Here is a 15,235-nt window from a genome sequence, read left to right as displayed (position 1 = left end):
GAAGAAAGCACAAAACATGAAATGAGCTCTCAACTTTTAAGATGGCCTTTGCAGTTTGTACTTTAAGCAGCAAGTGCAACCTGTTGTGCAGACTTAAGCGTAAGTTTTTCTCTATTCTGGAAGATACAGGAGCAGGCAAGAGTATTTTTCCCCTAGTCAGCTGGACAGCTCTCCTGATTCCTGAGAACAATCACTGCCGGCAATTAGCCATAGAAACTTTTGCAGGCATGTTTGTTTGTAACTGACGTATGTCAAGTATTTACAGGATCGGGCCCCAAATTAATTACCCATGGCAGAGTTCATCAAGTTATCTCCCACCAGCCATGGCTAATTAACAAAGCTAGGAAAAAAATGTGGCTTCTAGCCGCAGGTTGCTAACAAAGCAAGAATGGCTCACTTGCATTTCCTGTGAAAGTTACACTCTCTACAGGAAGCCCTGTTCTGATTGGTTAGAACATGCTCTGTTCTCTTTGGTTCTCTCCAGTGCCAAAGTGATAATTTTCAGCTGCAAGGGAAGCAGCTGGTATATAAATAAATTGGTGCAGAGCAATTGAAGCTGTTTTTCTGGTTGGCAAGTAGATCTGTTGTGGGGGGGGTAAAGAACTGTGAGTGTGGTGCAAGCGAAGGTTGCAGCAGTTTTCTTCTTTGGTTTGCTTCTGTACTGTCACTAAAGGTAAAGGTACATATGTATCAGAAATCAAATATGAAGTAGAGAGCGGAGTTCTTTAAAGCTCGTAGGGTGTCCTGAGGTGTATGAAATTTTCAAGGTTAAGGACAACCTTACTGAATTTGGCTTGTGTGGTGGAGAGGGTGTCCTCAAGTCAGAGTTGACTTATGGTAACCCCTGGTGGGGTTTTCATGGTGGTGGTTTGCTATTGCTTGTCTCTACAGCCCTGGTCTTTGATGGAGGTCTTGTATCCGATTACTAACCAAGGCAGATATGACGAGATCAGATTCACCTGGGCTATCCAGATCAGGGCACTTAATTCAGTTTGCTCTCATCTTCCCCCCTTTGCTTTGGGAGGTCTACTCTGTAGTCTAGGAGATGTTCTTCTGGCTTCTTAAAGCTAGAGTGAACCCTTGTGATTATGTGGACATACAATCCCTGCGGTCAAAGCAAAGGTATATTTAGCCCACTCTCTGCTTCTCAAAGTAGCCAGCCAGCTGCCCTGGAAGGTCTGGAAATAAGGTATGTCGATTAGTTAGTTCCCTGCAGGTCTTTCCCCTGAGCAGTTGAGGTTTAAAGCCGCAATGCCTGACTGTGAATGTTTCTTGTAGCCCTAATGCTTGCCTTGGGTAGCTTTGTTCTCCATGAACTTTTCTAATTCCCTCTAAATCCACCCAAATTAGTGACCTTTACTACAACTTGTGGTGGTGACTGCTATAAATTAGTTCTATATCTTGTGAAGTACTATTTCACTGTAGCTATCTTAAATCTGCTGTTTGCCAACCTTATTTATGGTCCTAGAGTTCTGGTTTTATGAGAGAGGAAGGAAATGCTTTTTTCTGAACAACGTACAATCCTTTGTAATGCTATTTGATTGTCTTTCTACCCTCAATTTAAAAGCCCCCAAATCCTTTAGCTGTTCCTCTGATGGCAGGTTCTTCAACCCCTTGATTGCTCTGCTTGTTCTTTTTCTGTGCCTTTCCCAGCTTTTACAGTCTTTCTTGATCTCTTGCGTTTCCGTTTCTCAAGGGATGAGTTAGTGGCTAAAGGAGATTCATCAGCCTCTAGCGAGCCTGGAAGCTTTTGACTTGCCTATCTTGCCAGAAGGTTATCCGGCTAGGTAAATGACAAAGCAAGGAGAGATTGACAGCTATTGATCTCCAGACCGCAGAGTTCCATTCCTCTGGAGAAAATGGCAGCTTTAGTGGGCAGACGATGGTATTATCGCCTGTGAAGGTCCTTGCTTTTCCCCAGGTTCCATCCTGAAATCTCCAGGAATTTCCCAACCAGGTGTTGCCGACCCTGCCCATTGATAATAAGACTTGTCTGAGACAATTTGAAAATAGTTCTTTCTGTAGAAGGGAGCATGATAGTAGTGGATATAGAAGAAGGAAAAAGACAAAAGTGGACCCCCCACCCCAACCTGGGAATCAAGTCAGGAACCCAAAGGTTAAGCAACAAGAAAATAAAATGCAACTATTTATTACACAGTGTGTAATCTTAGGATTAAAAACACCGTATATAAGGTACCATTAAAAACTCAGATCATAATATACAGTAACAAGATGAAGGCACTCATCCAATAACAAAGAATCATGATAACGGTACATTAACCAATATCAGTTCACCGTTGGCATTGTAGCTTCTGCAGTTTAATGTGTGTATCCTAGAGACCTGAACTGGTTTCGTAGTTATCTCTTGCTGCCCCCCCCCCAACATGCATATAGCCCTGAGAATTGTAGAGTTGCCAGGTTCTAGGGATCTGGGGGCAGGGGGAGGTGGGATTCTCAATAGGCTTTCTTTTATCTACATTTTCCAGGATTCTTTGAGGGAAGGCTTGATAGCCAAGACTGACCTTCTCTCAAGATAGAGTTATAGATAACAATCCTACTGCTAAGACTCAGCCTGGGATCTTCTATCTGGTGACATCTAATGTGTCCATATTTGGGTGTAAATCATATGTTTGCATCCAAGTAATAGAGTTGCAAGCATGTAGCATTGGTGAAATGAGATACTAGAGTGCTCTTGATAATTTGCTTTAGCTGAGGGACAAAATAGACTGGAATGGACTGTCTACCCCATTAGGATAAATGTACAAGTTGTTGGATGTTTCCCATTGTTGCAAACAAGCACCTCTGCAGTGCTGTTTCGTTTTGGGGAAATAATGCAGTGCAGATGGAAGTCTTAACCCTATCCTGCTCTGCAATGCCACTCAGATGGCACCCTACATGCCAGCTGTTTAAAACAAGGAGAAACATCTGGCACTCGTGCATGGAAACCCCCGCATCCTATCTGTGTTGGCCTGAGTCCCCTCAGCTGACCTTTGCATTGGGGTTTGGAAGATAACCGTTGTATCCTCAACTAGAGTGAAAGCCCTAGCACTGCTTTTCTGGCTATGACTAGTAACCGGAAATCAGTAGCCGTTCTGGCTATCTAGGAAGAGATGCAGCTAGCTACCGCAACCGTAGGCCCAGGAAATCTTACTTTAACTAGCACAATCTTTCACCATCTGCTCAAAGTGCATTTGTGTTGTAGAAATGTCACTGCATGTGGGGTGTTGCTTGGACCGTAAGGGTACCAAATGCTGCGTTGTGCCTTTCTTGTGGGCTACATCCTCCATTATGTCCCCTGCAGGGTGTTGCGCTCTGCGGACAAGCAACTCCTGATGGTCCCTGACCCGAAGGACATCTGTCTGGCCTCAACCAGGGCCAGGGCTTTTTCTGCCCTGGCCCCGCCCTGGTGGAATGCTCTCCCGCTGGAGATCCGGGCCCTGCAGGACCTGTTACAGTTTCGCAGGGCCTGTAAAATGGAGATGTTCCACCGGGCCTGCGGCTGAGTGCCAGTGGGTGTCCTCCTTCTTCCATCTAAGACCACCACTTTTTCTGGGGCTGCCCTCGGCCATCTGCTATGCATGTATACGGACTCCCAATATTTGTTTAGATAGCCTGCTCCTGGACTATTTTAATGACTTTTAAAAAATTATTGATTTTATGTTTTTGTGATTTTAATGTATTTTTTAATGTTGTTAGCTGCCCTGAGCCCATCTGTGGGGAGGGCGGGGTATAAATCGAATAAAATAAATAAGGGCTGCAGTTATTGCATAAATGCAGCATGAAGACGGCATCTTCCCCTTCTATCTGTGGCACTGCTTATTATGTAGCTGTTCACAGCAGTCCCAACCGAGAGAGAACCATCTATGGTGCAGAACAATCCTGCGTGGAACTGCCTCCCTTCTCAGGACTGCATTGTTGGGGATTGCCAGAAACTTGCTCTGGTTCTGGGATTTGCCTGGGGCTGAAATAGTTGATTTTACTTGCTTCACTTGTGCCCTGACCTGGACAGCCCAGACAAGCCTGATCTTATCAGATGAGGGTCGGCCTTGGTTAGAAATTGGATGGGAGACCTCTGCAGAGGCAGGCAATGGCCCCTCTGTGAGTCTCTTGCCATAAAAACCCTGCCAGGGGTCGCCACAAGTCAGTTATGACTTGAGAGCACTCTCCATCACCACCACTTCACTTATACCCCACCTTTCTCCCCATTGGGGACCCAAACTGGCTTACATTATTCTCATCTCTTCTATTTTATCCTCACGACAATCCTGTGAGGGAGGTTAGGCTGAGAGCGTCACTGGCTCAAGGCCACCCAGTGAGCTGCCATGGCAGAGTGGGGATTCGAATCTGGGTCTTCCAGATCCTAGCATGATGCTGTAACCACTACAGAACATTGCCTGTATGCATTCCTATGTAGGGAGCCGCAGGATATTAAGCTTGACACAAGGCAATTGCACAAGCAAGCATGAGGTTCTACTACTGTCTTATGTGACATAAATGTGACTCTGTTTATTCTTATGCCCTTCTAGCTTGGTCAAAGCAATGACTTCCAAAGGGCAGGAAGAACCCGTTCCCTCCTCTGAGAGTAGAGAAGAGGTACAGCCACAGGTATGTCTCTTCTATCTAAATATGGCTTGGGCTACCAGTAATACAAGTAGAAGCCTGCAGATGAGTATCTGTGGGGGGCTGACGATGACTTGCTGAGCTGGATCGAAAAGAGTCCAGTAGCACCTTTAAGACTAACCAACTTTACTGTAGCATAAGCTTTTGAGAATCGCAGCTCTTCGTCAGATGCGTGATGCATCTGAGAACTGTGATTCTCGAAAGCTTATGCTTTATAAAGTTGGTTAGTCTTAAAGGTGCTACTGGATTCTTTTCGATTTTGCTACTACAGACTAACACGGCTAAGTCCTCTGGACTGCTGAACTGGAAGACTCCTTTCTTGGAGGAGTAAATCTCCCTGGTGAAAAGTTCCTCCCGCTCAGGAAACAGAAGGAGACATTTGGCAGCTGCTAGTGATGTCTGAGCAGGGCAACAAGCAGAATCCCAACTCCATCTTCTTACATGCCCAGGGTAAGGCCGATCGCCACCTTGGGGTCAGGTAGCAATTTTTCCCAGGCCAGTTGGCTAGGGATCCTGACAGTGTTTTGCCATCTTTTGGGCATGGAGTAAGGATCACTGTGTGTGTGTGTGTGTGTGTAAGGGGGGGGAGCTATTTGTGAATTTCCTGCATTGTGCGGAGGGTTGGACTAGATGACCCTAGAGATCCCTTCCAACTCTATGATTCAATCCTGGCTCAAGCTTCAAATACGTGATGCATTCTGTGACTGGGAGGATTTTCTCAACAACTTGGGAAAGTACATGCAGAGTCTATGATGGAGTCCATTTGGAAAGAGGTGGGTTTTTGCAAGTATTTTTGTTCTCTCCGATTCTGCCCCTAAGCTCTGCATGGTGGCTGTTCATATGTGGATATAACCACTTCTAATCTTGTGAGTAATAGGACAAGACCTGCAAGTTCAGCCAACAGGTACAATATATTTTATGGGGAGTAATCTGGAGGCTGGTTGCCTTGTTCTTCCGTGGTCCTGGAGTAGCAATAGTTAACTATACTCATAGGAAGGAAAAGTGCTGGTCGTCCCTGTGTGCTGTAGAACTAAGTTGGCCAGAGTCATTTGTGTGGGCTGAGATGTCCTTAAAGGCATGTAGGGCCAGATAATAGAAATGCCAAGGCCTACAAATATCAGCATTTCCTATTCTCCAAATGCAAGTAAATGTTTCCCCGAAGCAAAATGCCCCCAGATTCTTAGAGGAAAAGCTGGAGTGGCTATATAACCCTCTTGCCTACAGAATTTGTTAATGGAGATGGGTGGATTAAGACCATGAAGGACCTCCTACCCATTCCAGTCTTGGTTATCTTGGCCTGAACTGGCTTGGTGTCTCAAGGAAATTCTCAGCTTTGCAACAGTAATGTGCAGATACCGACTGATGCTGCAGGGCTATTGAATGCCTCCTTGAGAAAGTATGTGAAATCAATGGGCTGAGCACTGCAACTGCACAAATACAGATCTGTAGAGCAAATGCTGTAATATGGGGCACTACCCCAATATCTGTCCTTTCTATATTGCAGCTTGAGGGTTGCAGCTTCTATATTGCAGCTTGAGAGCAACAAGAGGGTTGAAGTAAATTGTGAGGCTATTATACATGTCAAAAAGTATTTATACCCTGCTCATTCTCGTCAATGGATCATTGAGTGATCTGGTCTGGTGTACTTTCTGTGGCTGACAGCAGCTCTTCAGTAGCTTGGATGGGAGTAGGTCTCTGATTGATGCCCTTAATGGGAAATAGCAACAATGCCCATATAAGTGATCATATTTAAAGGGGTTTCTAGTTACTCTTGAGAATAAGACCACGACCTCCTCCTTCTTTCCCCCAACAAGAGCTTCTAAGTAGTGTCTTGGTAGATAGAAGCCATGGTGGTGTGCTCCTAATTTTCCACTTATTTTGTCCTTCTAAAGAGTGTGATCTCGAGAGTGACCAACCTGCCTTTGGTGAGCTCTACCTATGACATGGCCGTCTCTGCATATGCCTCGACCAAAGAGAACTACCCCTCTGTCAAAGCAGTCCTGGATTTGGCTGAGAAAGGAATGAAGCAAATCTCTGATGTGGCTGCTACTAGAGCTCAGCCTCTTTTGATGAATTTTGAACCTCAGGGTGAGTGAGTTGCAGAGAAAGTGCTTGCTGTAGGATGCTGCAGTTATTCAGGCATATGCTGGGCGTTGTCTTGACTGAGCCAAGTTTAACTTTGTTCAGGGCAAAGAAAGGAACCCAATGTTTACCAGAGTCCTTCACAGCACTCTGTCCTAGCCAGATTTTCCAGAGTTATCTACAAACTGCTCTAGTTTCTGGTGCCCTAGAACTAATGCAAAACATGAAACAGACTTTGAACTGTTGTACTTGCCTCGATCTACCTGGTGAAGGCTCTAGCATTTTATAAAAGTGTAGTAGCTCATCTGACTTCAGTGCCTGTAAGCAAAGCATTGTCATGCTCTCTCTGACTAGTATAACTAGTTCCTGTACTTTGGTGGGCAAACCGTTTTGTGCCCCGGGGGCTGAATTTTCAGTTAGCCAATTAGCTTGTGAATTCTACAATAATTATAACTTTGTGAACTGGATGCTAAAGCAATGACCTGAGCAGGAAAACGTAACACCTGGACAGACACTGAACTATACTAGCTTCTCTTCTCCCCTGATCTTAGCCAGAATTGCTTTAGGCTGGAGCTACACTTCATGCTTCGCATGTGGCTCAAGCTGAAACTGCATGGACTGTAGCAAACAAAGGGACATCGTGTATAATGACAACGTTGCAACATACTAATGACATTTTATCCTGTGGCACTGAGTTATCGTATCCAGCAGCAGCGACTTTCTTATAATGTCTGAGACAGGAAATTCGTCAGTTTTTCACTTTGCATTCATCTAATGAAGAAGCCTTTGAAACAAGAGGAATGCCAGATTCCTGTTGTGGATGTGATAATAGCTGTGATATTAAGGTGGAGGTGGAGATAGATGTGAAAACGGTACATGCGATGTACTTGTAGAACATGTTTGTGCAAATGTCATTTGGAACTTGCACATTATGTCATTTGAATTCTTTTATTTTGATATGTATAACACATTCTGAACAATTTACGTACACTGTGGTGCTCACTAGCATTTTGCATATTTGTACATACGGACTATGTCATAATCCCATGTCCATATGTCCACCGTTTCTTTATGCTACTAGCTGTCCCTGGCAGGAATGGGGAAAGATACAGGGAAATCTGCTTCAATATAAGAGCCGTTGCAGGGGGGTAGCGGTGGGGGGGCAGAACTTGATGGAAGGCTGAGATTTTCAGTGGTTAACATGACAGTGCTTTATAACAAGCATGGAAGACACAGCTGCAACGAAACCTGGTGACCCAACAATGTATCAACTAGCGGTGCAAGAATAAAAAGTTTCCTGGGATTCCAGTAGGAATGTCCCAAAAGAACCAGGCTAACTGTAAGATGATTTACTCCAAAAACACCAGACCAAAAATTGCAGCATAGGTAGTCTAAAACGTAATGCATAAGCTGACTTGCATGGGGATCAGATCTTGGGAGGCGTTTAGCTCTAAGCTGATGTGCTCTAGAGATACTTGAGCTTCTGAAGGGCCAGACTGATTCATGCAATATAGCGCCTGCAGGCTAAAAGAACTGTTTTCTAGTTTCAGCGGCAGGTCAATACGCTTCAATGGGCCTGGACAAGTTGGAGGAGAAGCTGCCAATTCTTCATCAGACAGCCAACCAGGTAATTTACACTTACTCATTACATTTTTCCTCACTCTATCACTTAATTGGCAAATTCTTGTGGCCTAGTGTAAAATGGTGATATCAGTTAACCGGCTTTTAAATGACTCTTCAAGGACAAATGTCCCTAACCATGGCTGGCAAAGAACTCTTGCCTGGTGCAGAGGCCTCCAGGGCTGTTTGCTTAGAGCTTGAGTGTGCATGGTGAAAGGTGGGCAACCAAGTCTACCCAAGGCCTCTTGCTTTCAAGTAAGAAATGAAAGTCCTTTCTGCTTAAGGAACTGCGTAGTCAGATAGGAAAGGTAGAATGGCAATTCTAGCTGTCCAGGCTTGAATGGAGAAAGATTGCTGAGAGCACGCCTTACCCTCATGGTGGTTAGATGGAAGAGGAGGAAGAGGAGGTTAGCAATTAGAGTAACAATCGGAGTAAACCAAGAGACATCAGCAGAGCCGATAGATGACTTCCCTCTGTATCCTTCATCTTATATAGCTCAGTAGCTCTGTAACCCTCTGGAGTTACAACAATGAGTTTTTGAGGCAAGAGGCCAACCAAGGTGGTTTACCATTGCCTACATCTGTGTAGCACCGTGGAGTTCCTTGGTGGTCTCCCATCCAAGTACTGACCAAGGCTGCCCCTGCTTAGCTTCTGAAGTTTGATGAGATCAGGCTAGCCTGAGCTATCCAGGTCATTGCTGTGTACAAAGAGACATTTCTCAACCCTTCACTTGTAGCGCAGAAGACCGAGATGCTTAACGTCAGTGTTCTTAGAGGACTGGTCCTCCTCCAAATGTATATCGCTGTCTGAACTGTGCTTGGGTAAAACGGAGTCTTTTGTTTGCAGCATGCATGGTCAGGGAAACTGCCATGGTATTGCATACTGGATTAAAATGCTAGAGTACACAATCTCTCATAATTTAAAGCTCTTTCTAAATACATCTGTACCCTAGATTTATGCAAGGATATCACAACCCTATCCTTTTTGTCTTGTCTTTATTAATAAACCTCTAGCAGAGGACTTGCTTTTCACTGCTGCTGCACATTGCATTCACACTTCCACTAAGTGATCTCCCTCCTGGTCAACTGCTGCTACTTGACAACCTAACAAAGGATTTAAAGTTGTGGTAGATAGCTCTCAAGGACAATGGAAAGAGCTAAAGCAACAGTTGTTGCTTATCTAGGGAACTGATTTATCTACTGATGAGTAAAGAGCAAGGGCTGGTTTTAGTGCTTGTTAAACAAGGGACTCTGCGAAAAGTGGAGTCAACCTAAAAGGCAGAGACTATTGCTTGGCAGTATGCTTGGCTGCTGTTGCCTGGCTTGGTAATGGTTAGACAGGTGCCTTTTTTTAGGTTATTGCTGATACTCAAGAAGTGGTGTTGTCGAAAGTAGCTGGTGCCAAAGAAGCTGTAACCAAGGCTGTCCAGAGTGGTAAGGAAATGGTGTTAGAAACAAGAATGGGCAAGATGGCCTTGAGTGGAGCAGAAGTGATGCTGGAAAAGTCGGAAGAGTTGCTGGACCACTTTCTCCCAATGATGAGTGAAGAGCTAGGTGAGCAAGTACCAATATGTGTCTAATAGCCTTTTGTGGATAAAATAACAACAACAACAACAGCGCTTATACACCGCTCTTCTAGACAGATTAGTTCCTCACCCAGAGCAGTGAACAAGTTAGTGTTATTATTATCCCCACAATGTAGCTGGGGCTGAGAAGAGTAGCTTACCCAAGGCCATCTACTGAGCTCAGGGCAGTAGTGGGATTCAAACCAGTAGAATGCTGATTTGCAGCCCAGCCACTTAACCACTGTGCTGCAGCAGCAGATGAACTGTAGATCTCTACAAACTTAGGGGAAAGGCCAAGTTTATGGGGGGGGCGGTCCTAAAAAGTGGGCCGAACCCAGAAAAGAGCAGTGTCTATGCATAGGCATTGTACAAAAGGAATCCCAATCCAATTTTTTAAAAAGAAATTGTATTTAAAAAGAAAAAAAATATGAAAATAGAAAGTGCATAATAAAAGATTATACAAACACTACATTAGAAATGGAGTTGAGGCTCTTATATACATACATTTGGAATTGGTTTGAGACTCATATAAGCACTGCATTTACAATTACATTGAACTAATAAAAGAATACATTCAAAATTTGCCATAACTAAACGTAATTGATTAATAGCTCTCTTTGGTTACTTATACAAACTATAATATCAGCTTTCCCCTCCCTTTAACTCCCTGTGTTTTATTTTCTTGTCTCTATACTAATTAACCTTAATGTTAATTTCTACCTAAGTGGTCAAAGAAATCCTTCCATTTCCCCCCAAATTCGGCTATCGGTCTATTATATAGATAAGTAGTTAATTTATCCATTGATGCATATTCATAAAACTTATCCTTCCATTCTAACACATCAGGACAAATACAGCCTGGAAAATCCACAACAACCACAGGACAAATATCTGTTTTCCATTTTGCTGTATATAATACTCTTGCTGCTGTCACCATGTAATGGAAAAGATCTCCCTGTTCTTTTCTAACATTAGTTGGTAGGAAGTTTAAGAGCCTATTTTCCGGATTTAACTCAAATCTAAGTTTGAGAATCTTCTGTATCTCTTCATATATCTTTATCCAATATTTTAGCATTCTCTTACAGGTCCACCACATATGGTAAAATGTTGCGTCCATGCTTTGACATTTCCAACAGTGTCCTCTGTAACCCTTACTAATTCTCGCAATGTCTTTGGGGGTAGTGTACCATCTAAAGAATGTTTTATACTAGTTCTCTTTCAGTAACTGGCAGTCTGTAAATTTTATCTCCTTAGTCCATAAATTTTCCCATAAGTTCATCGAAATAGTTTCTCCAAAGTTTACCATCCATTTTATCATACAGGTTTTCACTTGCTCCATTTGTGTGGTATTGCAGTAAGATTTTGTAGATCTTCCACAAGAGATGCTTCAGATCTCCAGAAATTAATAGTTCAAATCGCGTTTTTCTCTCAACCTATCGCCTTCTTTAAGAGTTTGTTCGTTTAGTATTGATACTGTTTGATATATCAGCCATGGATATTTTTACCTTGAGCTTGGATTTCTTGCCAAGTTTTTATATTCCCTTTCTTATCAATCATTGATTCATAGCTGAGCAGATTAATTCTATTTCTCGTGGCTGCGTCATAGTGAGCATTAATTGGCAACATCAATGGGGAGATTAGTGGACTCAAATCTATCTCTGCATTGAAACCATATTTTAAGCAGTCCATCCCTTAATATGTGGGTCCCATCCTGTATGTAAATGGGCTTCCATGATTTCTTGATCCATTAGTATTTATGGATGCCTTCTTTGGTGTCCACTGTCTCCAATTTGATATGTCTATTACTTGGATTTATAATCCAATCTGTTATCCAAACTAACGCCGCCGCTTGATGATACAATTTGATGTTCAGTACTGGCAGTCCTCCTCGTTCTGTAGTACTTTGAATCTTATCCTTGGCTTCTTCCCTTTCCATATGGAGTCATTTATTACTTTCTGCCACTTGTTGAGAATCTTTAGTTCTATATTAATTGGAATCATTTGAAATAAAAAATTCAATTTGGGTAAGAGATTCATTTTGACAGCTGAGATTCTTCCTAGCCATGAAATATTTAATTTTTCCCATCTCTGCAAATCTTCAGTAACTGTTATCCACACTTTTTGATAATTATCTTTATAGAGATTCTCATTTCGTGGTGATACATTTATCCCTAGATATTTTATCGGCTTTGTAATGATGGCACAGTCTGTTATCTTTCTAATCTTTTCTCATTCCCTGTCATTATCAAAAGTAACAGTATCTTTGTTTTCTTTTTAATCAACTTGTATCCAGAGTACTATCCAAATATTGATATTTGTTTGATTACATAAGTCAGGGAAGTGTGTGGATTTGTCACTGATATTACCACATCATCTGCGTAGCTTTTCATTTTATATGTCTCTTCCCCCTCCTTTATTCTGGCAATTCTGCTGTCTTGTCTGATTCTCACTGCCAAAGTTTCCAACACAATAAACAATAATGGTGATATTGGACATTCCTGATACGTTGAAAAGAACCCAAATCTCATGAAATAGCTGTTGCTGCCTTAAGTTGCCAAGGCAACACCTCACAATGGCAAGGTCTCTGCCATGCATTTTTCAAGTGGAATCTGCTATACGGTGCTATCTTCTGTCAAGCACTGGGCACCAAGTGGCTTATCAGAGGGCAGTAAAACCTATAGCTGATTCTACAGAACAACATGAGGTGGAGGCCTTGTAACTGAAGGGTTGCCTTGGCAACTCAAAATGCTGTTGCAGCAGCAGCATCCTTCAGTTGGGGTAGGGGAGCAGGGAGAGGCAATTTCTCCTCCCTAAATCCTCATGGGTCCACCTTAAGTTTGGGAGTCCTATTGAAACTGGGCACTTATGTCTCTGTTCTAAGTATGAGAGTGATCACAATGTGCTTATTTTTATAGCTGAGCTTGCAGATTCTGCACCAGTAGGGATGGACACAGCTTCTGAGAATCAGGGCTACTTTGTGCGTCTTGGCTCCCTGTCAAGTAAGCTCCGTCACCGTGCCTACCAGCATGCTGTAGTTAAGGTGAAGATGGCTAGGGATAACATCAAAGACGCTTTCTCTCGGCTGCATCAGTATATTGGGCAGGTAGGATTGTTGGTTATTCTGCAGTGTTTGTTGCATCCCTCTCTACTATCTTTTCTGGCCAATAGCATGTAGAGTTGTTACTTTCTAAACATTGACTTAAGCTTGCAGTTTAACAGAAGTTGTTTCTTTCTACTGTAAGTTGCAAGAATCTAAATGATTGCCTACTTCTAACAAGACTGCAAAAAAGTCAGCAATGTGAAATCTATTTCACTAGCAAATTCATCTCATGAAACATCTGAGATTTCCCCACTACCTTGAATGCTTGGGCAATGTTAGTTTCTGGATATAAGTCTTTTGGAGCCACCTCTAGATGATAGTGCAAACTTCAAATGCAAAGCCAGAGTCTGCATTGTGAGACCCCATAAGAGTTGTGTCCCTGAACTTCTGTACTGAAATTTGGCCCTAATGGTACTGCTATCGAGGTCTCCAAAGACTTGCAGTCTGCAATGGCACTTAAAGACTGCATAAAGAATCTCACTGTGGTTCGTTGACTGTCTGATGGTAGATTCTTCCTCTGCAAAATGCCTTCACTGCTACCAACCTTGCTTGAAATATGCATGATTTTGAGATATTTTAGATGCAAAACTTTTTTAGCCTGGGGGCACCTTTGGAATTCTGATAGTGTGGTGAGCCCAACCACAGAATGGCTGCCACAAAATGGCTGCTGCAGCTTACTTTCAGTCACACAGTGAAAATCCTTGTGATGTGGTGGCAGCTTCTGCTAAAGCAATGTTTTTTTAAAAAATTTCACAGCCAATCAAAGCTCCAATGGCCAGCCAGAAGCCTTATAGGGTAAAAGCTTAACTTGGTCTTACTCACTTTCTTTAAAACACTTGCCGGAAGCTAGGAAAGGTGCTGGGCACTATGGTGCCCATGGACACCATGTTGGGGACCCTTGCTTTAGGTCCCTTACATGGTTCATATAGGACAGATGAAACCCAGCAGACACAGCCCCTTGCATAAATGGTATGGTTTAAAATTAATTTCCAACTTAACATCTGAGGACTTAAAATTGTGAGACTTGGGGAGTGTCTTGGGTAAACCAAAGATAAGAAGACCTCTTGGATTGTGGCTGGCGTGTTCTTGTTCACTTGTATGTACAAACACACAAAACCATAGTTGAAGGGTAAATGAAGTGGGTCTACAGCTAGATCTTGTGGTAAAAGACCAATTAAAAGGGACCTCAAAGGGGTAGGTTGGATGGAATCAGGGTGATGATCTAGTACGTATTGCCGTACCTGTTTGCAGACTTTTGTTTTGTTATAATAGCAAGCTTTGACAAAGTGCTCTAAAAGGCTGCTCTTGTTTATCTCTAGATAGAGCGTACAAAGGAAGATGTTCTCCAGGAAGGCCAGAAGAACCTGTCTCAGGTATGACTAGACTGCAGTCCAAGGAGAGGCCAAAAGAATTATTGGACATGGGAGTGCCTGAAGGGTGAGATGGACTAACTTGGCAACATTTATCGTTGCAGGTAGAAACTCAAATCTTGGACACGTCTTCCCGTATTGCCCAACAGCTGAAGAGGACATTCAAGAACCTTATTGCCAACATCGAAGGCCTGCCTAGCAACCTTCAACATAACATGCAGCAGGCATATTTCAATATGGAGGAGCTCCATGTGTCTTTTGCCAGTGCTCAGTGTTTCCATGACCTCTCAAGCAGCATTCTAAGTCAAAGCCAAGAGAATGCTCTCAAGGCCCAGGATTATGTGGAGGATGTTCTGGAATACGTGGTCAATAACACTCCATTGTCTTGGCTTGTAGGTCCACTTGCTCCTGGACTCAACCAATCAGGAGATGTTGCCAAGCCCACAAGATCCAATGATGGGCAAGAAAAGGCTCTAAAAGCATCTGAGCGAAAGGAGAATCTGTGATCTTGAGTTTCCAGTGTGTGTCCTTCTGGTCGGAATTTGGGAAGGGGGAAGTATCTTAAATGGGGTCTAAGTTATCTTAGTGGAAGCAAAAAAAAAATACCATAACTAAGCGAAGGCCCTGGAGCTTTCCTGTCTTCCATAATATGCATCTGGGGGTGGGAGATTCAATAATGATAGAAAATTAGCTACTAAGTCATTGATCTCTCCCCGGGGGCATCAGACCTGACAAGTAAAACGGCGGAACTGACTCATCTTGCAGATTGTAATTTCAGTTCTGTTAAAAATGTATAGCCCCAACTGGAGTTCAGCTGGTGTATCTTGAAAGCCTGACTTGGATTCAAAATAAATGTCATTCTAGTGCACTAAAGATGT

The 15,235-nt window shown here is 43.0% G+C and overlaps 1 protein-coding gene across 1 annotated transcript; it reads left to right on the top strand.

The window, feature by feature from the left end:
• The first annotated feature begins 4,539 nt into the window (after positions 1-4,539).
• On the top strand, positions 4,540-14,863 carry LOC129335807 (perilipin-3-like). The gene is made up of 7 exons (XM_054988605.1): positions 4,540-4,605; positions 6,513-6,708; positions 8,247-8,329; positions 9,678-9,876; positions 12,803-12,990; positions 14,307-14,360; positions 14,462-14,863. The coding sequence occupies exons 1-7, from the start codon at positions 4,540-4,542 to the stop codon at positions 14,861-14,863; spliced, it is 1,188 nt and encodes a 395-aa protein (XP_054844580.1).
• Positions 14,864-15,235: the final 372 nt, after the last annotated feature.

This window comes from Eublepharis macularius, chromosome 9 (assembly GCF_028583425.1).
Source record: "Eublepharis macularius isolate TG4126 chromosome 9, MPM_Emac_v1.0, whole genome shotgun sequence".
Lineage (NCBI taxonomy): Eukaryota > Metazoa > Chordata > Lepidosauria > Squamata > Eublepharidae > Eublepharis > Eublepharis macularius.
The sequence above is the reverse complement of the archived record's forward strand: the minus strand, read 5'-3'. Positions and strand labels throughout refer to the sequence as shown.